Genomic DNA, 24,294 nt, shown 5'->3' with positions numbered 1-24,294 from the left:
GAGAGCATCACCATGGCCCTGAATGTCTTCACTTTGTGTACATGGGATTTTTTTTTTTTCTTCTTCTTGAAATGTTATTACTCGTCTGATAATGCAGGGAAGTTTTGTCTAGCAACATAGAAAAGGAATCCTCATTTACTAAGCGAAGAGAAAATTTGCTTCTAGTCTTTCAGTTGATAAACCCCATTTACTGTTCTTCAAATGACTACAGCGGAGCATTTAAAGGATAACTCTGTGCAGAAATATTTGTAACCCTTGAAGTGGGGCTACCCCAACACGGCAAAGGTTGTGTTTGATTTTGTCTAGGGATGAAAACAATAATTATACCCACCTAAACCTTGGAGGTGGCCTGTCTGTTAGACTGGTCCCAGCATCCTCTCTTTACTCTGGTGGTCTAAGGTCCTATACAGTGTATAGCAGTGATGGTGAACTGTGGCACTCCAGCTGTTTTGGAACTACAAGTCCCATGAGGCATTGCAAGGCTCTGACATAACTCCGAGGCAGATGCATGTTGGGATTTGTAGTTTTGGCACAGCTGGAGTGCCAAGGTTTGCCACCACTGGTGTATAGGATGTGAGGATGCCAGGGGACATTCTTTTGCTGGAGTGGAGGAGCCAGGCTACAGGGACCTGCCTAACAGCCAACTAGTGTCAAGATTCAGGTGAGTAAGTATATTTTTGTCCCTAGACATAAAATCGAGCACTTAGGCTGGATCACACCTAGGCATATCGAATATGCGTGCTTGTTGTGCGTTTTTACCGTTAAAAAAAAACTGCGTGACAAACACGCGTTTACAAGGGCGTAGGGCAGCACGTTCCTACGTGCTGTAAAACGCCCAGGTGGGAACCATGCCCATAGGCAATCATTGGTTTTCACATGTTAAGTGTTTTACAGACCATAGGAACGCGCTGTAAAACGCTCGTGTGAACCAGGGTTTAATGCTTGCAGTGCAGGGGTAACCCCTCTGCAAGGGTTAAGATTTATGCCGAGTTATTTTGTTTCCAGAATAACAGATACATTTCATTTAATGGAGAAAGTTTAGAACCTATTGTTTACTACTGTATTTGACTCCAGTGGGAAGGTTTTTTTTTTTGGCCATCACCAATGAAGAGTTTGCCCTTTTATTTTCCTTGATAGGGATCTTAGGTAAAGAAAAATCTCCCAAGTGTAACCAATCCCAAAGGCAAACATTTTGTAGCTTTCTAATCCTTGGGGTTGGTTGAATTTTTATTCCCTTACTTTCACTGGGTGATCCAGCCAGTACTTCTGTTATTTTTAGACTGCCAACAGACCAAGCTGTCCAGCAAAAGTGGAAGGTAGAAACACACCATTTAACACTGACAGGCAGAGGGGGGCTTACAGTGGTCAGTTTTTATGCATAATAAAAAATAAATCCTTCCCAAAAAGGGGGGACAAAAACAACACCAAAGTGTTAACAAAGTCCATCTAAATCTACTAGTGTATGTTACTCCACCCTCCACAGACTGATGCTGCTGCCGTCTAAGGGTGGCTCTGTTACTCTGCCACAGCATGGAGCCACCCAGAGACAGGGTGTTACTGGCTGGATTGCCAGCTGCAAAAAAGAAAACTAATGCAGCCACCACAATTAAGATCTGTAAGCGGCAAAATATTTTTTTGGTTTAGATACTTCGTGTCTTCAAGACCAGATGTTACAATGTAAGAGGCAAGCTCACCAACATTTGTAATGGGACATTTGTGTGAGGCAAATGTCCCATTAGACTGTTATCACCAGAGCATGTGTGGCCAGTGGAAGACTTTTCCTCTGTTCCATTTCAACTACAATTTTGAATTCTTCACAAATGGAGAGAGGGTATATTAAACTTACAAGGTAAAAACCTGACATGGGTTCTATCCCTTATCTATTTAAAACAAAAAAAAAAGGCATTCTATACACTGAGCCTAGTAGGCATGCGAGAAGCAAACCTCCTGCTGTGACATGCTAAATACAAAATATTTGTATGCAGTATTTCATGTTGATCTGACTAAACATAAAATGAAAGCACTTTAAAAATTCATGTTTTAGTCCGAAATATTATTTTAAAAAAAAATACAAGGCACTTACATTCCCATTAAGGAAAGACAGATGTGACAACACATCTTAACATAAAATGGATCAGATTGTGGTAGAGTGAATATGGCTGTCCAATATTGGCAAGGATGTACACTTTTGTCTGCAAATCTAAGCTTGCACTATTATCATTAATTTTGTCTTAATCATGTACCAATTGCATATTTCCTCTAATACCAAAACACAAGTGTGGTTTTTGTCTTGTTGCATTCAGGGAAACAATAGGGACATCTGTATAGCTTTAAATTTAAACAAGCAAAAAAACAAAATTTAAATGTTTGATTTATGGAACCTAATATGTCATACGAGCACTTCATAGCAATCTTTGGTTCAAAAAAGGCCCATAATTTTTGCCATCTGGGTCCTTGTTGGGGAGAAAATGTTTCATCAGTCTGTGCCTCCATGGGAGACATTTTGCTCATGGGCAGGAATGAACAAGTCCTTTAGGTTTCCTAGGACTAGACAAAAATATGAGGCTAAACTGCCAATTTTTTTTATTGTTTGGAGTCCACTCTGCAAAGGTCACACACTGGCCATCACTGGCGGTAGACTGTTAAAGGCAGTAAACATTACCTGATCCATTAGGCAAGTCTTAAACATGGAGTCACAGATATTGGATTTTTCTTCCGATGCAGGTAGAACAGAAAAATATTAACTTTAGAAGTGCTAGATGCTTATAGGTGGAGCTAATAAAGCAGAAATACCTTCTATTACTTTGCTACATGTGCAGACATTGTTAGTATATCATGATTTTGCTATTGTTGTAATTGAACATAAATGAAAGACAACATTGTACATTTCACTTTGAATCTTTAATAAAATGCTTGATTTGTAAACGTGTATATTCCACAGTCTTATCAGGGACTGCTCCTATTCCCTTATTGTTGGAACAGAACCTGCTTACAACACATTGAAAATATTTAGAACACATTGGCATATTAGTTTGTGGATCAGTACAGAAGTGATAGGCCAGGAAAAGTACTTTAGAGAACAAGGAAAACCATTGCATATTCATGTATAAAAAGTAAACCCTGGATGTGCTGAAAAGCTATGGACAATATTCTGTGGGAGGGAGCTGTAATGGTCCCTGGGTGTTGGAAGGGGTGAAAAAAAAAATCCTTTAAGAAAGTGCTTTTAACCTTTGGTCCAATTAACAGTTTATTGGTCATCCAGCCACTACCTAGAATGGTTTAGCAGACAGTCAAAGCCCCTACCCTTTGTATTGGCATGGGAGGGGTGGGGCAGCAGATTAGCATAAGCAGCTCTCGGTGAACTTCTGGCACTAATTAGATGTGTTACAGTAGGACATTAATCAGCGTAAGGCTGCAAGGATCAGGTCTCTACCCTACAGCTAGAGTAATCCCCAAGAAGAAAGAAGCAGCAGAGAGAACACAGAGGGCTGAGTAGAACATGGTGTCCAGCCCATGTCACTGCAAGCAAATGAAAACATCTATCCTGCAATCTCCGTAATTGTGGTAACCAACTTTTCACCGTTCCAAACGGTCTTAAATTGCTCTGGCACTGGAAACTCGCTCTGCAAGAGACAAAATACATGAAGTTATTGCTGAGTACTTCAACTAGTACATGAAGAGGAAACACTAAACTTCATATATAATAAAAGTGAAAAAATAAAAAGACCAATAACAAAGTTCACAACAGAGGTGAAAGTCAAACCACCATCTTATATTTAACATACCTTTGCAATTTACATGTTTTATTGTATGTAAATCTTGCTGGCATAGCAGCCATCAACAGATCGTGAAGGAGAGAGTGGCCTTGCATTTGAATTTTCCTACAAGCGCCTGCCAAAATTCATAAGTAGGGTGGATTCACTCCAGATGCATTGGGGCTGCACTGGTCATTGTTTCCGGGGCAGCCCCAATGCAAGACAAGTACATTTTCCATGTCACGGATGGGTACTATTCACAGCAATGTGCTGCAATGGGAATGCGGTGGTGTGCACTAAAAAAAAAAAAAAAGTACGGCATGCTTTATTTTTTTCCCCAGCACAGTGGGATGCAATGCAGTACAAGCACCTCGCACCCTGCTGTAACCAAAGAACTGAATGCAATGTCACTTGTAAAATTCTACCAAAAAAAACCAAAAAACATTGCCATATGCTGAGATAGGCACATCAGCACTGTGTTGGGCAACACACCAGCCGCTGTGCATTTGAGCGCAGCAGTGGATGTGAATTGGCCCTTAATGAACAGTGCAATGGACAAGACTAAATAAATAGAGGTGGGTGCAGCCATCCAATGACAGGCAGAGTAGAAAAGATTATCAGCATTTACAACTCTGATGGATTCACCCACCCTGTACAACCTCAAGCATCACCGTAGTTCAAGACAATTGCAGAGAGTGATGACTACAGAGATTCTATGCAAATATAAGAGCATTTATGGTTTGGGCAGCCTACATTATATACAAGTTGTGGCCATAGTTCCCTTTAAGCCACTGTCAATTTGAGAAACAATGTTATTTATAAAGATTGTTTTATAAGTGGCCTCTTAGGCCAGGTTCACACTTGTACGATCGATAGGCGCGGACTGCCACGTGGCCACAGAGTTGCCCACCACCGCGGAACGCGCTGGCGGTGCCATTATTTTCGAATGCCGTCCCAGTCGCGCCAGGCGGATTGCGCCGTTTCCCGTTTCAGCGCATCGCATGTCACAAAAAAAAAAAAAAGCGCATCGCATGTCACAAAAAAAAAGTTATGGCCCTGACCAATGGAAATGTCTTGGCAACCAAAAAGGACACCATTTGGTCAAGGTGCCATTTGGAGCAATGCTACACAAAGTAGAAATCTTGTACAGAATTCATTTTAGGGTGTAATACATGTTCACTTTAAAAGTTAACTCCTGGCAAAATGTTATTGTTTTTGATAAAGTGGGGTAAGTTTAAAACCTCTGACATTGTATTGCTCTGTGACTCCATTACAGAGTTTTCCCCTTGGAAGTAGAATAAAGTCAAAGTCTTCACCATCAGGAATGCTGTGAGGAAAAAAAAATACCCAACAGAGGTTCTAATGCTTTCCCACTGAATAAAAAAAAAAAAAAAATAACAAACTTAGTTTTGACTGGAGACCGGAGCTAAAAAATAAGTGTATACTTACAAATTCTCCTCCCTTTCCCGGGACCAAAACATTCATCTCGGAAGATTTGGCACTGATGATCTCACAATGAAGGCTATCCTTACTTAGGTAAACATGGCAACCATCTGTCTTGTTGATAGATATTGTCGGCACTTTACCTAGAACCTAGGTAAAGAAAAAAACCTAAGGTATTTAGCTTTTGTACATTATTCAAAAGTCGTTCCCAAAGTAAAAAGGTTCACCATGAAAGTTTAGTCCACAACAGGAAAATCTCTTCTGACTGGGGAACATACTTAATTTTTTTACGTTACCCCCAAACTTAGTTAAAAATGGTACGCAAAGTTTACAGTGCATATATTATGAAACATACTATTGCTTTACTTCCTGTTTGACTTGTGTGCCTGAAATCAGACATTTGCAGGAAGCAATGTGGCCTAAATAGTGAGCAACATCCTACATTTCAAACAAATGAAATGTAGTAAAGGGAGCCGCTTCTCAAAAGGGAACAGAGGCAGATGGTCTGTTGTGCTTTGGGGGGGTGTTACAACTGTAGAGAAGACGATAGGTCATACACTACTACTGCTCATTACATTAATGCATGGACTGCCATTTAAATCATTCAACAGGTTTGTTTTTTTTTGCTTTCCCTAACAACTTAAATGGCTCATAAGAAAATGTTGCACCTCTATTTAATTTGATGAAAATTCTCACCTGCACTTTAACATCACGTGAGTTGATGACTTCCACAATGCCCACAGCATCTTCAAATACTAAGCCAAGCTTCTTGCAGTTATCTATTCAGAAAACAAAAGGGGTCACACTATCACCAAAAAAACAGGCCATCAATGCACAAAAAGTGGGCCCTGCACCATTTATTTTAGATGTTAAATTACAGCACACTAAATGTGGCTTGGGATGCAATTAACTTTGCATTGTATGTCATAACCCATCGCACCCCTAAACACAATCGAAACCTAATAATTATAGGTGGAAGCAGATGTCACAGCCAGTCAATCCATAAGAAAAAGTAGAAACCACTGGCGCTCCAAAATTATACGTCGAATCTTCTTTATTTACATGATCAAGGTGGTCTTACAGTGTATGGCAATATTTCAAACCCTATCCGGTTCCTTCCTCAGGCAAGTAAAGTGACAAGCAGCGTAACTATGCATTACAACATGAACCTTACATGGGTTCTGGTATGATTGATGAAACTATGGTGAGGCAAGATATTTGCCTATTCTTGGATGTTGTGGGGATCTACTACAATTCCCTCCATAACTCAGAGCTACAACACAGTACATGCAGAACTTTTTCAACATGTTTGTGTGTGCCAACAATTGCCCCTGAACTTTCATGTATGCCAGAATCCTCTGCAGATACTGACATTGCCCATGGTATATTAGTGGAGAGACTGCTCTGCATCTCTTCTGGCAGTGCCCCTGTTGGGGGCCCTGGGATATCAACTCAAAGACTGTGCCACTGACAGCAATTACTCACTTTGGGGTGCCGTCTTATAGCACATTTACAGAGGACGAGATTGATGGCAATGGTGTTGCTTCAAGGACACTTTGTGATGCCCCTCACCCTCCAGAGGGAGAGGAGGTCCATTGAGGACTGTCACAGGCTGGTTCAGTCTGCTCAGAGACTATAACCTTATAGACTCGAAAGAGGACGTTTGAGAGGATTTCCTTTTGTGTCTTTGTCCTTCACTAAAGCTTTGGGCCTGTGATCTTTTACCCCTCACTTATCCATCTCTTCCCTATCTCACATCATACCTGTTGCTTTTTGAAGTTTTAATGTACATAAGTTGGTTTTGGGTGTGGAGCCATATAGAACGTGCAGAACTGGGGTTATACTCTGGCACTGCATGTCTGATATCACGCCGCCAACTATCTTTGGTGGATCCTTACTGACCACACATTCAGTATTGGATAAAGCATGGAGGGCCCAGGGCCTTTGTCTTGTTCTACACGCCAGGCAACATGCTGCTGATCAGATGTAATTTAAATTTGCATGAATGTGCTCTATTATGTGGTGTTCTTGTGCTGCATCGCAGTACAGGGTGGATTGTACCCCAAAAACAGTATCTTTTTTTTTTTATTAAAAAAATAATATAAGCGCCTCTGATGCCAGAAAGCTCCAGTGCGGCCTTCTTAAAAAAAAAAAAAAATAAGGGAATCCGCCAGTATTAAAACACAAAAGTTTTGTTATGAAATATGGCTGTCCTTACTTTGTCCACTACAGAAATCCAAAATTTGTTTCAAAAGCTGACTTTTCAGTGCTTACCTAAAGTGATGGAATTGATCTTGCCCTTTATCTGCAGGGTGCTGTTTGCACACTTGTAGACATAAACCACTTGTTTCAGTTCAGTGTCACTAATCACCAGGTTGGTGGCATTCTCTTGATGTTCCTGTTCAAAGAAACAAAGTCAGCTCCGCAGGTACAGGTCAGGCCTTTACTATTTTCTATCTATGAGTTGTACACTGAAACTTTCATATCATGTATATTAGCCATTTCAAATTATTTTTCCCAATACATGGATTAACTGAAAGTAGGATTTTTGTAGCATAAAATCCTTTTCTTGGAGTTCACTGAGGAACACAGCAAATTTCACTTTCAGGTTATACTGCCACCTACAGGAGAATTGGACACTAGCACAAAAAAAAGAAACCTGACCCTTGACAGTGCCGGGAGTCAAATGTTGGTCTAGACCCAGCAGCAGAGAAGAGAGCATTGGTCCCACAAAGAAAATCCTACAGCCCCTACACTCACGCCCAAGTATGCCTTCTCTGTCTAATGACATAACTTGCAGGGGAGTAGCCCTCCTAGCCTTAAGCATTTTAAGAGTCGCAGATTCCAAAATGCCAGTCTCTCAAAACCGGTGTTTCAGCATCCATGTTAAAGCCTGCGACTAGGGTTGCACAGATACCAAGTACAGTACTCGGTACAAGTATGAGTACATGTACCGATACTTTACAGCTCCAAAACTACCATAGAGAAAAATTCAAAAATTAGAAGGCAGCTGTCATTTGTAAGGAGCACACGGAGCTCCCGGGATTTGTACATCTCTGCTTTAATGTATGATTCTGTTTTTATAAATATAAATAAAGGGATGCACAGATACCAGTTTTGCGAGTACGAGTACTGGTACTTGCCGAGTACTTACAAGTACGAGTACTGATATATTTTTGTTTATTGTCATGTGACAGTTTTTCTAAAACAATACAGACTAATGATTTCAGGACAGTGGTGGAGTGCCAGAGCCAGGTCCCAGCTGCAACCCTTGTAGTTCTCATGTAAATGCCAAGTATCTGCACTGGTAATCGAAAAGTATCTGTGCATCCCTACCTGCGACCATGAAAACATGATAGCGAATTTGTCCTTGAGACAATATAACCTGGCAATGCCCATGAGTGCCACCATCTCAATCATGTGAAGCAAATGAGTAGGAATCTTCAGGGTAGGAAAGGGGATAGTTCAGTGTGTACCGATCCTACTGAGCCACCAAAGCATCTACTGCTTCTGCTAGAGGATCCCTGTACCTAGAGACAAACCTGTCCAGTTTGTTGCTAAACCTAGAGGCCAGGAGCTCCACATATGGCATTCCCTACCTGTGACATAGTTCCTAGAACTCCCCCAGGTCCAAGCTCTGTTGGCTGAGAAGACTTTCTAACTGTATGCCTAGGATGTACACGGTGGAAACAAAAAGTTCTACAAAGACTATCTACCGCTCTTGTTGTGGTGAGACTAGGGCTGCAAAAACTAGTTGACATTAACGATAAGAATCGTTGAAAGCGTAGGGTGCACCCTTGTACGGAAATGACGATTGCACTACACGTCAGGTATTGCCACATGCACCAGAGTGAGAGCAATAAATCTCAGGCCAATATTCATGACCAACTCTAAACTGATGACTGCTTAAATGGATCAGATGACCTCAGCAGGATGGTCCAGTACACTGAAAGAGAACGAGACTCCTGCACAGTCTTAGCTTGCCTGAGATTTGGCAGACTTTGAGCCTCAGACCGTGCGGGTGGACTGGGAGCCCAGGTGGGGGGGTCCTGATGTGGAGGGTGAGGGAGTGAAGAAACTGAAGGGACATTTCTTTACAGATAAAGGAGCTAGAAAACTTTTCCTTAGGCTTCTGCTGAGGAATGGCACCAACAGAAGACCCAAAAGAGACATGCAATTTAAAAACCATGCAGATCAGACCTTTCTTGGGTTCTAAAGTCCAGCATCGTTAAACTAAATTGTCCAAGCCTGTGTACTAACATGCAAGAGATGAGTCGGCAAGCCCCCAGCAGGCAGCCACAACCGAAGTTTAAAGCTACAGTCATTTGCGCCATGTGTTCTATAATCAATGGATCAACAGCAGCATCGTTAAGTTCTCTTAACCCCTTCGTGACTGACGACGTACAGTGTACGTCGCCAGCATCGGGGCTGTTTAAACAGACTCCCAGCGACTTTTGCCGCCGGGAGTCTGTTTAAACTTGTAGAGCTGACTGTCGGCTTTACAACAGAAGCGATCCTGGCGACTTACCTGTCGCCAGATCGCTTCTGCGTCCTGAAGAAGGGGCTGCCCCCCCCCGCCGGACACCCCCGCCGTGCTTCCCGGGCTCCGTTGCCCCTCCTACGGGCCCGGGACCGGCGATCTTTGTGTCCGCGGGGAGCTGGGGAGGAGGTCGACGAACTTCCGTTCATCGATCCCCTCCCCGTTCTATGGGACCGGGAGCGATGCAGATTGCATCACTTCCGGTCCCTGGGCTGTCAGTTCTGGGCTCCTGCAGCCCAGCTATAAGCTATTGAAGTGCGATCTGCACTTCAATAGCTTATTTCCAGTGTAAAGGTGACACTGAGGGTCTTTTGGACCCCCAGCATCACCTTAAAGAGGACCTGTCACCACCATCTGCTATTACATGGGGGGGCTTGCAAGCCCCCCCATGTGATAGCAGTCAAAGTAAAGTAAAAAAAAAAAAAAAAACAGTTTTTAAAATTAAAATGAAATAAAATAAATCTAATAATAATAAAAAAAAAATTTTAAAAGTACCCCGCCCCCGCGAGCACGCGCGTCGCCACGTAAACACGCGTCGGGTGCGCCTACGCATGAAAACGACGAACGCGCTACACATGTTGGGTATCGCCGCGCACGCCGGAGTGAGAGCAATAATTCTAGGGCCAGTATTTTGGGGCATCTCTAAATTGATGACCTGTGGGGGCTTTTAAAGTGTCTTTTATTGACTTTTTGGGGTACTGCAGTTTTTCGCCGTTTCACGGTCGCACGCAATCTGTAAACTGGGCATGTTGGGTATCGTTTTACTCGTTGTAACCTCATCTTTTATATTTCATTAAAAAAATGGGTAATTTGTTGTGTTTTGGGGCATTTAATTAAATTTGTCACTAAATTTTGGGGTTTAATAAGGAGTTGCGCTAATATTGCGCAACATAAAAATTTTCAACTACCACCATTTTATTCTATAGGGTCTTGGCATTCAGAAAATATATAATGTTGGGGGGTTTTACGTCATTTTCAGGCCTAAAATGTGGAATATAAAATGGGTGCAAAAATTGAAAAAAGGGCCTCAGTCATGAAGGGGTTAAGGTATTTCGACCAGTCAGCCATGGATTGTTACAGTAATGTCACAGCCAAGATGCATTAAAGACAAGGGCCAAGCAATAGAGAACAGGGCTTCCAACTGATTATCGGTTGGGTCCTTAAAGTGACACTAAACTCAGGAGATAAATCTTAAAAATGCATTCAAGTGCTCCAACTAGGGATGCACCAATACAGGTTTTTCAGTATTGTGTACAAGTACCGATAATACTAGCATCGGTGCATCCCTAACACTACCCATTAACAAAAATGTATCTTATTTGTGCATCACTCGGCTGTAGATCCTCAAATCATCTCTGAATTGGTGCTGACACTGTCCTACCTTCTGGAGCGAGCATTGAGCGGTGGCTACTTTACAACACACAGAGATCATGAGGAACAAAAGTAGCCACCGCTCCACGCTCACTCCTGTGATGGAATACAATCACACGTTTAGTTTACTAATTTGTATTGATATTGCAGTAAATCACGGAGGTTGAGCTTGGAGAGGCGACTACTTTACAACGCATGCAGGGACCATGGGGAACAAAAGTAGCCACCCTCCAGAAGGAAGGACAGTGTCAGCACCAATTCAGAGATGATTTGAGGATCCACAACTGAGTGATACTCAAATAAGATAAATTTTTGTTAATCATTAAGTTACTTGAATGCATTTTTAAGATTTAGCTCCTGGGTTTAGTGTTGCTTTAAAGAGGGGTGCATCCTATACCGGTATGGCAGCTTCTTTGTTAAAGCAGGACATTGCCAGTTTCACAGTGGGAGTAGACCACTTTTGTACAAAATCCTCCTCAAAAGGGTACAAGGTTAATAAGCATTTGGGGCAAACATCTTGTTAGGGTATTTCCAATATCTACAAAGAAAGAGAGTTTGAACAGCGGGTACAATAGGAAAGTCTTTGTAGCCTTCGGGGGCTCTAAAGAATCCAAGACAAGAAACAGCACAGATAGAAGCAACAGGCTGACCCCCTCATTTCAGAGTGGTGCACACTGCATCAATAAGAACCAAAGCAGTCTCTTATATTGGCAGGAATAGCAGTGAACTGCGACTCCTCAGGAATTAAGATCAGAGAAAGACTAGAGCGACTCAGAACCAGATGGAGATTCAGTGACTGGTGGCTCAGAAGCCACTGGTAAATCAGATGCAGAATGAGTGGGAGAAGGCACTTTGGGCGCATAAAGTGGCAAGACTGTAGTAAAAACCTCTGCTGAAAGGCCACCTCGGCCACACCCAACAGAGCTTAAGAGGAACCGGATGATGGAATAATCGCTAGGAGCAGAGGGTACCAAGATTCCTGGCTGCAGGTATCGTCTTTGTCCCATATTAGCAATAACTACAAAATGTTTTACTTACCACCCTCCATTTCTTGCCTTCCAGCTCCAACACAGCAGGCTCCCTCTTAGCAGCAGGTTTAGCTGCAGGGGATGCAACATGTGATGGTTTCGGGCTTGTAAACGGTTTTGGTCCACCTCTAACTGGAGCAGTTTGAGTTTTCAGTGTGGGATTTTTATGAGTTTTCTGATCATCAGATACATGCTTCAGGGCTAAGGGACAAAACAAAAAGTACAATATATAGGGCTTGTTATGTTACTGGTTACATGAGCCCTTACACATATAGGTGCAGGATGCAGATGTACTATGGCTTCTGTCACGCATGACAGGGAGGACGCTAAAAGGAAAGATAGTCGAGAAACCTTTAGTGTTTTAACATTAGTGTCCCCAGCCTTACACAACCACCCAGCAAAAAGCAGATCTCCTGTGCTGCTATTGCCTGTGGAACAAAAGCAATGTATTCAAGTTTTATTAGTATGCGATATTGAATTGCAGACCTCTTTGTTATACAACAACGAAGTACAGAACCTTCCATTGCTGACCTCCCTTTTGAAAACACAGGTTACCTATTGATCATGCTGATACAGAACTAAATCAGTGACCCTGAACAAATATGCATGTTAGAAGTTCTGACTTTCATGCTTGTTTCAGGCCAGAGACTCAAAGTACTAAGGCCAGATACAGCCAGGTAACTCACTTTTGCAGAAGTAGGCAGCCTCTGCATCTCTCTCAGTACTGGCTCCCATTAAATTAAACCATACTAGTCATGTTGATATCCAACCTACGTTTTTGTACATAGAGGCTGCTTTATACTCTATTATTCCCTGTCTCATGCCAGAGCACTCCATCAGACCAAGTTAGAAGCTGTAAAAACTCGAGTGGGAATCAGACTAATGAAAAGCAGTCAGTTCTTACACAATCTGTCTGGATACAATGACATCATCCCTCCTTTCCTGATTCTGTGAAACTACTGGCTTTGGTCAGCCTATAGTCCAAAAAAATTACAATTTTAGCCAGAGGAAAGGAGCGGTGAATGAAGGGAAAATAAAAAAAGCATTTAGAACAGCCTTTTTGCACAAGTACCATCAGATGAGACAGCAAAAAGGAATGGTAAAAGGTAACTAAGCTTAAGCTAGGCCAAAAGACACTGCATGACAATTGAAAAATGCAAGCACTTTCAACTGGTATGTCTATGCCAGCTTTACACTGTATGACTAACAGTGCTTATCAAAAAAAGCACACAAGACCTTTGTTCTCTCACATAGCCAAAGGTGACATTATAATGTAGTGATGCTTCTTTGCTGGATATTGATCTGAAAGTTCAACTTGTTCCTCCCTTCATGCATACCTATAGATTTATTTATTGATTACTGACCAATGTTCAACTTAGCTGATTTTAAGGGGAAAAAAATGCAGGCCAAAAAACTAAAATGCAGCAGGCATATATTTTTCTAAGGCAACCCATCAGGTGTAAACATGGCCAACTAAAAGGAAAACTAAAGTGGTTTTAGGTAACAAATGTAACCTAAATATTTAGTATATAAAAGAAAAAAAAATTCCCAGAGCACTGCGTGTTTTCAGGCTCTTAACTGAAATCTTAAATGAAGCCTTAGGATAATGGAAGACCTACAGTAGCTGATGGTAGAGAGAGTAATGGATGTGAAAAAGAAGTCTTGAGCTCTAACGACGAAATATAAATACATATATTTAGTCGGTGGATATATTCACATACATACTCTTTTGCAAATGCAGTCTGGTGCCAAGACGCCTTTCCTGAACTGGTAAAGCAAGTTCAATGCAATGAAAAAACCCTACAGCTAACACAGCCACATTTCTACAGCTAAAAGATAAATATTTAGTATACCGCGTAGGCTTAAGAGATTGCTTTAACATCCTATTGTACACATATGAAGGAAATCTACAGTAGCTTCCAGTGTGCAGCTTGGAAAATTGGATTTTTTGCTCTCAGCTACAATGGAAATCCTTTGATTGAAGTTGCCGTAGTTTTATTTCTGGGCCACTACAATTACTCTCTGCAAACTGGAAAAGGTCCAGCTATACCACTATGAAACTAGTAAGAAGCCCTGGAATCTAAGAATCCATCGAAGACCTCTCACACAGATATTTTGTTTCGTCACAGAATCCTCTCAAACAACCTCTCTTACCTTTAGTGATATCCTCTCCCTGATTGAGTTGTGCAAACAGTTGGGATCGACTGATTGAGTCATCACTTGGAGCAGATGCAGAAGCTGGAGGTGGTGGGGGAGGAGGTGGTCCACCAGGGGGAGGGGGTGGCCCAGCCCTAGAGGGAGCTTGTGCGCTTGGTCCAACGCTAGCCTTTGGGCCCTATGAGAACAATGTACAAATGTCAAAAAAGTGCTAATGAGGTTAGGAAGGTTTCTGCGGTGGACCAGGAGTGAAATGTGACTTACTGTCTTTCTCCAACTTAGGCCGATTGTATGATGCTCCTTAATATAAGCCTGTAACTCCGTCCAAATGTTTAAGTATGTACGAACCCAGTCTACGTGTTTCTTATCCCTGCCAAGAAACACAAAATGAACACAGCAGGAAATAGAAAAATGATCAATGCTTTACTGAACCCCTCAAAGTAACCCCACAGATGTTTTACGTAGTAAAATACAAGAGAGACCTTGAAGGATCGGTTTTTGTTATCACTGCTTCAGAAAGTGATAAGAGTTAAATATGCAAACAGGGAAAATAGTTAAAATTTCTGAAAATCTGGGGAGGTGTTAGCAATACTTTTATGGCTGCCAGCCCACGCCTTTGCTCTAATCCACAATAAACCAGCACAGATTAGATTATGCCCTACCCTCTTAAAGCAATGTTTATGGGTTGCATACACAAAGAGAAAGGGCTGTTCCTGGTCATTATAAAGCAGCATTTTGCTGCTTGTATTCCATTGTGGAACTCATACAGAATACTTTCCTACCATACTTGGCATTTAAAAGGGTCAATGGCCAATCCACATAATCGCAACTTTAATAACTTACACTTCCTTGTATTCCTTCAACACTCGGTTGGTGTAAAACGTAGCTGCATCAGTCATTTCCTTCACAAAGGGACCAGGTTTGGGAGCCTGAACAAAGAACAGAAAAGGTCAGAGATGAACATATAAAGAAGAAAAACAAGATTGTGATGAGTCAATTGATTAACTTCTTAGAGACCACTCACCATTGCTACCCATCCAAGGGCAGGCACACTTTCGCTTACAGCAGAAAGATGATTAAATTGTTTGCTGCCTCGATTCTTCTCTCTGAAGTCCTGAACAGACTGAATCTGCCTGGAGAGGGGAGTGAGTAGAGCAGCAAGGTCCTTCTATAAGGGGCAGGACCAGAATAAAATGTAATCTCAGGGTTTTTAGAAAGAAAATAAAAAGTAAAATTTACAAAATGATAAAAGGATCCAACGCTTACCTCATCTGGCTGCTGAAATTGTGATGCCTTTACCAAAACTTCACGCTGCAGAGTAATGGCAGTACGTACAAGCTCTGCCTGTGGAAAAGAGAAAAAATGGCAGGTTTCAATCAGACACAAAATAAACCCAAAACATATCTTCATTGTTCTTCATGTGCCTGTTGAAGAGAATCCCTGTTTCTTTTTATTCAGGTGACCACTGGAAAGGAGGTGAAATATCCCCATAGTATAAAATGGACAAAAAAAAAGCAACTCAGCCTTCCACTATCAGATAACAGAAAACAGTTTAATGTTAATGGGCACCTATATTTAAAAAAAATAGGTTTTTCAGAGGGCTGTCAATTTTAAGAGTTACTTATAACCGTTATTTTTTCTGTTAAATATTGCTGCACAATTGCATTAGTTTTATCTCGGCAAGAAATACCCTCATGAAAAACAGTATCACCAATTACTTTTTAATCATCTTTAACCGCTTGAAGACCAGGTGTTTAGACCCCCTTCCTGGCCAGGCCATTTGTCAGTGTTCAGCGCTGCGGTACTTTGACTGATGTTTATTCCGTCATGCAACACTGTACTGAAATGAATTTTATACCATTTTTGGGGACAGATAGAGCTTTCTTTTGGTGGTATTTAAACAACACTGGGGTTTCTATTTTTTGCTATATTAAAAAGGAAAAATTATTGAAAATTTTGGGGGAAAAAAGTTTTTCATTATATTATTAGGAAACAATGATTATTACCCATATTTTTGGTAAAATATAAAAGACGGGGTCACGTCGGGTAAATAGACACCAAACATGTCATGCTTTAAAATTGAGCGCACCGCAAAAAACTACCATACCCAAAATTGACCATAGGCGAAGCTTTAAAAGCTTTTTCAGCTCATCAGTTTAGTGTTATCAGTGATTGATGGCCCTAGAACTATTGCTCTCATTCCGACATTCACGTCGATATGTAACATGTGCGGCGTAATGGGCGAAATCGTCGTTTTCGCACATATGCGCACCCAACGCCTGTTTGCATGCGTGTATGTATGGGGGGACTTTAAAAAAATTATTTTTTATTTGTAACTTTACATTTTGGACTTCCGCATTCTGACAGCGGAGAGGGGACTGGAGGGAGCTCGTGTACCGACCTCCCTCTGATCCCCTTTGACCGAAGCAGTATGCTGGTCCCGGGCTCGCACCAGAGCCCGGATCCAGCGGGAGGGGGGTGCACATCCCGGGACCTCATGCAAGCGATCCGTCGGCTCTATAGCCGGCGGATCGCTTGTATATTAACGGGCATCGCTGCCGGTTTTCAAATATCGGCATTTGCCGCTCGAGTGCGCGCGAAGGGACGCCCGCTCAGATCTAGAGCTCCAGGCTGGCCGTTTTATTATAACGGCCGACAAGTGGTTAAATGGATATGTATTACAAATACATCAATATATCAAATTTATGCTGATGCCAATGTATTTTTATTCAAAAGGAAGTAACTATATTTTTTAAATGATCACATAATCCCAAGCATATAAGCTTACAAAAAATCTATGGGTCAAATTCAATGTAAATTTAGCTCCATTACTAAGCAGGCCAGTAATGCAGTAGACATGGCACTTCCAATACAGCATTTGGAAGCATGCCAAGAATACTTAAAAGGATAATTGCACTTTTAGAGCACTTATCCTTCAGCTTCCTCCACCATAAATATGTCCTAATAGCATACACTTACCTAAATCACCGGACTCTAGATCTTCACTGTGCAGCCTCCCAATGCTGCCCAGCCATTTAGGCAAAATCTACCCAGCCAGCACACCTTCATGAGCATGTGTCCAACAGAATACATTAGTTTCGCAGGAGTCTCCAAATTGTGATCTTCCACTGAAATTAATGCAAACTGTGAACAACATGTAAAAGTGTGTGTGTGGTTTAATATTCACCATGGAGAGGGAGAGCCCTGAAGTAAAATATAAATGCAGCATTTCTTTCTAACCAGCATCTGTCATCTCCCTTATTTTGCACACAGTGAACGGATGCTGCATATGAACTGATAACACACAGGACACTGTAAAATATAGACAGACAAGTCTTATTTTTGAAGACTTAGGTAGAAGAAATTCAAACTGCTGCACCTAGCAAATATAATCTTACATTAATCCTCCTTTGCATATTTGCACTGGAGGAACAAAATGGAGAACACAGTAAACAATCATGTCTGGGTTCCAAGTCCCCAGAACCCGTACTGTTACAATGTGCAGTCATACAAGTGCACACATGGAACATACCACAAACCACCCCCCCCCTCTACCCCTCCCAAAAAAAACCTGGCGTTATAACACTTGGGAGTCTATAAACAATTTTCAGTGCCCTTTGTCCTGTAAAAATCTGTCAATGATCGTTTAGTGCAAATAATGGTAAAAACAAATGTTCATAAAATATTTTCTTGTTCACATCATCTCCAGGCCAGTGCTTTGTTTATTCTGCACCAAAAATGCAAACAGTGATTCCAATGGTTTTCGATGAGGCTAGCTCACACCATTGCGTTCAGTTCCAGAGCTTTCAAAAAAGACAGCAGCATGCTTTATATGCCCAGGAACACACAGAAACGCATATACACGCACGAGAATGAGCCTAAACTCAATACTAATTTTTAAAAATGCACTGGAATGCATCAAAAATGCGCACGCATATGGACCATGCCGGTTGTGGTGTGAACATGCCCTTGAATGCACTGTGATGCAATCCTGCAATATGGCCACTAGATGGAGCTGAGAATACATACATACATACATACATACATACATACGCAAAAGAAACATTCACAGATATTTGGAGCACAAAGAGCCCTGAGAATAGTTTATAAACAGAATCCTTAAAGAAAACCCCAGAGGCGTAAGCTAAAAATAGTCACATGACTCATGCATCTACATAGTTTCTTCAATCTTTCACTTGCTTTTTATGTAACAAAAAAAATGGGGATCTTGCCAGCAATTGGGGCTTCCTCTGACAAAGTGATGGAAAAAGTTGTAGAATATACACATTTATTTGTTATACTATAGGGCTGAATGGTTTGTCCTTTTGACTTCCCTACAGGAATGCAAAAACAGCAAAGACTTTGTACCTATATATCTCACTGCTATACAAATATGACAAGTTTAAGAGAATGCATGCAAGAGCTGCTGTAGTTCACAATTCTCTAAGGAACTTACTTGCTTCTGAACATCTCCACCAATTTCCTTGCTGAGTTTCAAAAAGTCTTCAACTGATCCACTCACGAGCGAGTCATAAGCATGAACAAACTGCGCCACTTCTAACAAAAAGTTTTACATAAAAGTATTATAAAGTGTACACTAAGCAGATACATAGTGATACATTTCTGTAAAAATATTTTTTTAAAATACAGGAGGACAGAGGTTACCTGCAGGGCTTGCACCACCACCACATGAACCACCTCCGAGAAGCTCCAGCTTCCCCACTGCCTTTTCAAGGCGTACAACTAAGCTCTGCATGTCTGCCATGTTTTTTTATCCTATGAGAAAAGCAAAGGATGCATTGTAAAGTCATTACAAATCAACAATTGTTAATAAAATAGAAGGTTTCATTTTAAAATACAGAGTATAAATGAGACAAAAAGTATTACACTGCAGTCTATCTTCCAAGGAAGTAGTGAGAAGGAGGAAGTGTGATCTCCTTACCGCTAAGAACAAAAGAACTAACTGTGCTATTCAGCTTATATTACCGATACAGGAAGTACCTGAACAAGTCTGTGCATATACCTCCACATTCCATGAATGCACAACCCACCTACTGCCGGTCTTATCAAAATAAAATACATCCCGTTATGTAACCTTTCTGCAAATTGTCACCATTGGTACTTACAGACCATAGTCCACAGGTGATAGTCCCCAACATGTGTTCCCAGGGTAAAGTGATCACTACCCAACTTTCCTCCCATATATAAGCCAGCAGTGGGACAGTCACGTAAGCCTCCCCCCTCTCCCTTGCCTAAACAGGAACATGTCTGACCAAAACATTTGTGTTCAGGGCGGATACCGCAGCCAAAAGACACTGAAAGGTGGTCGGATCCTGCATGTACATCAGACTGTCCTCTAATGTTTAGGAGCAGCTATGGTCACTGTTACATCGCAGGGACGCTAAAACAGAAATAATAAAGCTAGTGAACCATCTGTGGAGCAATTCATTAAAAAATAAAGCTTACACGTTTCTTCTCCATGCTGTGTAATTTTTTTTTGTTTAATGTCTTCAAACTTGTATATTATGTTGAATGTACAGCACATATTCCTGCCATCATGGGTATTTTACAGCTCAGTTAACGTTTAGATATAGTTGGTGTCGACAATGAGGGGGCAAACTGATTTTTCTGTACGTTTTTCCTCGCTGATCGGTCCAAGCTGTGATCTGGTGAAAGGCTACGTTCCCTATATCAGGGGTAACCAAACTCCAGCCCTCAAGCTGCGGTGGAACTACAAGTCCCATGAGGCATCGCAAGATTCTCACAGCCATGGCTCCTAAGAGAGATGCACCATGGGATTTGTAGTTTTAAAACAGCTGGGGAGCCAGAGTTTGGCTACCCATGCCCCAAATGAATATGTTTGCTTTGGATAAATGCTGGTAGGCTGCCTGTGTAGAATAGGGTTGTAATGTGCTCCGACTAACCAGCAGAGTTCCTGTGCTGTCAAATCATCTAAGCTAAACTGTGGATGGTGCCCAGCACATCATTGCAGCAGACCGATCAATGTAGAGATTATTGCTACAATAGGGTGGGTGCCCCAACCTGCCAGATACTTAGTAGTTGTTGATCACATTGAGCTGAACTTCTTTAGTAATGTTAACATTTTGCTAATCATTCAAACAGCTTCCTCGGGTCTAAGGGGCGTCAGAATATGCTGGTTGACACTTTCCCCATCTTCCATCCTGTCATCGGACAATCACCATCTGCCTTGACTCACTTGTACAGCGATTGCATTAAGGTTATCGAGTACTACTGCTGAGTAGGTAGCTATAAAAGCTGGGTACGTTCCGGACAGTTCTTAGGAGGAACCTAGTTGCATGAGGAACCAAACGTTGTCATTATTACAGAAGTTGAGCTGCATGTGTCTGGCAGGATGGGGCACCCACCCTGTTACAGCAATGATCTCTACATTAGTTGCTCTCCTGCAAGGATCTGCTGGGCGCCAGCCAGAGTTTAGTACACAGCAGTTGACAGCACAGGAACTCTGCCGGTTATAAATCAGGGGACAGAACTGCTCTAGGTACTAATAAATCCCATATTATACCCACATGGACTGATCGCTACTGCAAATGCCAATGTCAGAGTCTGCGAAGTGACAGTATGCAGAGGTGACAAGTGTCCAATCAGTGAGAAAACACACAGAGACAGCAGCACATATGATATGCACTATATACACACACTGTACACTCGGTACCCGGTCACACACCGACATAAAGCACCGAATGACACTCCTACCCCGCCCTACTCACCTCCGCCGCTGCTCACTCTCTGCCCCACTTCCGGCAGACTCCTCCCAGCATTCGCCGCGGGAAATCACTTCCGCGTGATGATAAATAGGCGTGTCCGACCATGGGCGCAGTTACAGCGCGGAGATTTTGATTTGCTCCAGAATTTCTGCCATTGGCTGCCCTCCTGCCACTTAACGTGACGCGGTGACGTCAGCGACTCGACTCCGTTCATGTTGTATTCTGGCAAACACAAGCTGTGGGTGCGGTTATTGCTGTGTGGTGGAAGAAATCGGTAAAGTTGAAGCGGGAGAATGCGGTTGTTACGCCTCGGGCGGACAAAAGGTCAACAGCTTGCTGCTCGCTATAGTCGCGGCAGAGACAGTGGGCGTGTTTACCAAAGTAAATATGGCCGGTAGTACCCGCCTTATTTTGGTAGGATGTATCATTCGTTGATCTGTAGATCTTGAGATCGCGCCGTGACGTGTGTGCAGAGTGACGTCACCAGCTCTCTCACCTTTCAGTCTGTTACCAAAGATGGTCACAGAACGCGCAGAGAAGGAGGGGGCGGAGATAGTCTAGCGAGAGGCGGGGCCTGAGGGCGGCCGCTGGTACTTGATCAATGACAGGTGTGAGCGAGGCAGCTTGACGTGGCTCATTTATGCAGACACGGAAGATCGAAGCTCGCGAAGCGCTGGTCTAATGTTACGTGCAAATCAATTGGTAGGGTGTTTTATAGCTGGAGAGACTAGTATGTAACACAGCACGACATGGAAGATGCCAGTGGAGCTAGAGGTTCACTTTTTCATTCGAGGTTTGTTAAATTTAGTGGAAAAAATGGGATAATTGCATGCAGTTTAAAGCAGAACTCCGGCTAAAATCAGAGATAGTGTAATAGACCATTACAAGATAAAATAACAATCCGCTTTTGCTACATAATAACCCCAAATATGGCGATTTCCCCCAAAGTGACATTTTCTGCCCCATCATTCAATCCACTTCCTCTGAGCCTAGGTTGTCTTGGACCCGTCCCCAGCCTGTGACTGGACAGTGAAAGGAGCAGCAGACTGTTCATCTGTCTGTCACTCTGCTTTCTCCTCTTATCAGCATGCTTCTCTGTCAGCACATGAGCTGATCAGCCTCTTGTGCTGCTTCCGCTCACACTCTAGCCTTGCTGTGCAGAGACTGCAAGAGGCTGATACCAGGTCAAATGAAGGTGATTATTCCACTTGGATTTGCAAACTTCACTTAATGATTACAGAGCTCTATTTTTTGATATCTCCCTTGATTTCAGCTTTAAAGTATATCTGAAGCCAAAACATGTTTAAATTGTTTTCAATAGAGTGCGTACTTGTTGGGGAGATTCACCCACTCTCTTTGTCCTGGTGACCACTGTCTCTGGTACTAAAAGTGAAAGGAAATTAGGGATGCACCTATACCAATACTAGTATCGGTGCCAATGCCGAGGATTTGGGCGAATACTCGTACTCTCCCAAATGCCCAGCCCGACACTTAAAGTGACATTAAACCCTCAGATTTGTTAACATAAACCAATACTGTAATGTGTGCCTTACTGTAATCCATGGTTGTTTCCCTTCTCTTTGCTGCTCTTCCTTTTAAATCCTCATGTCTTCTCATGCTGGGGGAGAACTTCCCTTTGCAGCTGAGTGCCTCTTCCTGTAGTGCTGGCTCAGGTTTCAAGCCTATAGAAACGTATACACAGACACCTAGGCACACATTACAGTATTGTTTTATGTTAAAACATCTGAGGGTTTAATGTCACTTTAAGGTCCTGGTATCAGGAAGCCGGATAGCTAGTCATTACACGCTGCCCAGCATCCTGATTGGCCAGAAAGCATGCTCCATGCTGTCTCATCACCTGGTGACGAGGGAGCATGGAGATGGCTTCCCTGCTAAACGTGAAGCTGGGAGGCGAGTGTTTAAACGCTGCCCGGCTTCCCAGCTATTCACGCTGCCTGGCTTCCTTAATGGGGACTTCCGGTATTCCGTATCGGTAAGTACTGGGGGAAAAAATATCAGAAATCCAAAAAGTTTGAGTTGTCACTTTGACAATTACACACTCAGAGAACTTTGTTTCGGTCCTCCTTGATCTCCCCATTCCCTCCTCCGCTCACCCTGGTGATCGGAGATCATGATTTTCCTGCAGGCATGGAGAACAGACGTTTACGTAGTCTAGTTGGGGGTCAACTGGTTTCGTATCAAAGAGTTTCGTGCTGGAGGACACTGGATGGGGGTATCTGCTCTTCAGACTTTGGTGGAGCCCCCTCTGAATGTCTGGAGTACTTATCAGCTCGGGCACATCTTATTGGCTATCCCTGCCTTGTTGTAAGTCGACAGGCCACTGACTCCTTTCGAGGACATCTGTGGTCTGGGGGTGCCAGTTCGACATGCACTGTCTCTGATCTACAGGATCCTTGTTGCCCCATCTCCTCAGTTTACACCTCAGTTCCTACTGAAGTGGGAAGCTGACCTGGGTGATACGTTTTCCCCTCGGCAGAGGGACACGATGGGTGTACTTTGCTCTCAAATGCTCGATAGCCAACAGATTCCAAGAGCAGGGGTATAAAATCTTGTCCCGATGGTATAGACTCCCACATGTCCTACATAAGATTAACCCAGCCGTCCCTGATACATGTTGGAGATGTGGTGGGCACCATATTCCACATCTTCTGGAGTTGCCCCTCCCTGACTAGATTTTGGACTGAGGTGGGAGACATTATGAACAAAATGGTGATTCCGGAACTGGTGCTGAGTCCTGAAGTATTTCTACTACACATGACTAGTTTATCACAACGCCAATACAAAGCATCCCTGTCTGTTCATTTGCTCAATGCCGCAAAAGCGTGTATCCCAGCACTCTGAAGGTCGACCTATGCTCCGCCTATGGCTCTCTAGGGTCAACGAGATCTATCATCTGGAGGATCTCACAGCCACTGTCCATAACACCTGGAGAGCGTGGACGCACATATTGCTCTTAGTGCTACTTTCTGTGTGGGGGTCTCGTGCCCTGGGTTTGTGTTGGCCTATAGCCCTGTGCAATGGAGCCTGATGCTTGGGTTGCTTTCCAGTTGAGAGTTGAGTTTGGCAGGTTCCTTCGTTTCCCATTCTCTCCCCTTCCTTCTACATTTCTTTCCCCTACCTTGCTGACTTTTCCAACTTTCTCTTTCCTGGATCCCTTGTGGAACTCTTACTCTTTGATCTACTGTACTATTGTAAACTATGCTAGGTTATTTCTACTTCCGTGCTTAGGCCTC

At 42.6% G+C, this 24,294-nt stretch overlaps 1 protein-coding gene across 1 annotated transcript; it reads right to left on the bottom strand.

Moving 5' to 3' along the window:
* Window positions 1-2,879: 2,879 nt before the first annotated feature.
* CAP1 (adenylate cyclase associated protein 1) lies at window positions 2,880-21,136 on the bottom strand. The gene is made up of 13 exons (XM_018564522.1): window positions 21,044-21,136; window positions 18,960-19,070; window positions 18,751-18,851; window positions 15,561-15,638; window positions 15,319-15,462; window positions 15,138-15,223; window positions 14,559-14,664; window positions 14,292-14,472; window positions 12,148-12,338; window positions 7,473-7,596; window positions 5,895-5,977; window positions 5,205-5,348; window positions 2,880-3,623 (listed from the first exon to the last, which is right to left on the bottom strand). Exons 2-13 carry the CDS (start codon window positions 19,057-19,059, stop codon window positions 3,540-3,542), a joined length of 1,422 nt encoding a protein of 473 aa, XP_018420024.1. The 5' UTR covers window positions 19,060-19,070; window positions 21,044-21,136; the 3' UTR covers window positions 2,880-3,539.
* Between the last annotated feature and the right edge of the window lie 3,158 nt (window positions 21,137-24,294).

This window comes from Nanorana parkeri, unplaced genomic scaffold (genome assembly GCF_000935625.1).
Source record: "Nanorana parkeri isolate BGI_ZX_2015 unplaced genomic scaffold, ASM93562v1 scaffold757, whole genome shotgun sequence".
NCBI lineage: Eukaryota > Metazoa > Chordata > Amphibia > Anura > Dicroglossidae > Nanorana > Nanorana parkeri.
Note: the sequence above shows the minus strand (reverse complement) of the source record. Positions and strands in the feature narration are given on the sequence as shown.

What these genes read in the sequence shown, in the direction of transcription:
- CAP1 (XM_018564522.1), bottom strand. Translation starts at nt 19,059, where the DNA reads ATGGCAGACATGCAGAGCTTAGTTGTACGCCTTGAAAAGGCAGTGGGG. An exon ending in AATTTCAGCAGCCAGATGAG is followed by an intron (nt 15,463 to 15,560) that starts GTAAGCGTTGGA and finishes TGCCCCTTATAG; the next exon opens with AAGGACCTTGCTGCTCTACT. An exon ending in CGGGAAAGGGAGGAGAATTT is followed by an intron (nt 3,624 to 5,204) that starts GTAAGTATACAC and finishes TGTCTCTTGCAG; the next exon opens with AGCGAGTTTCCAGTGCCAGA.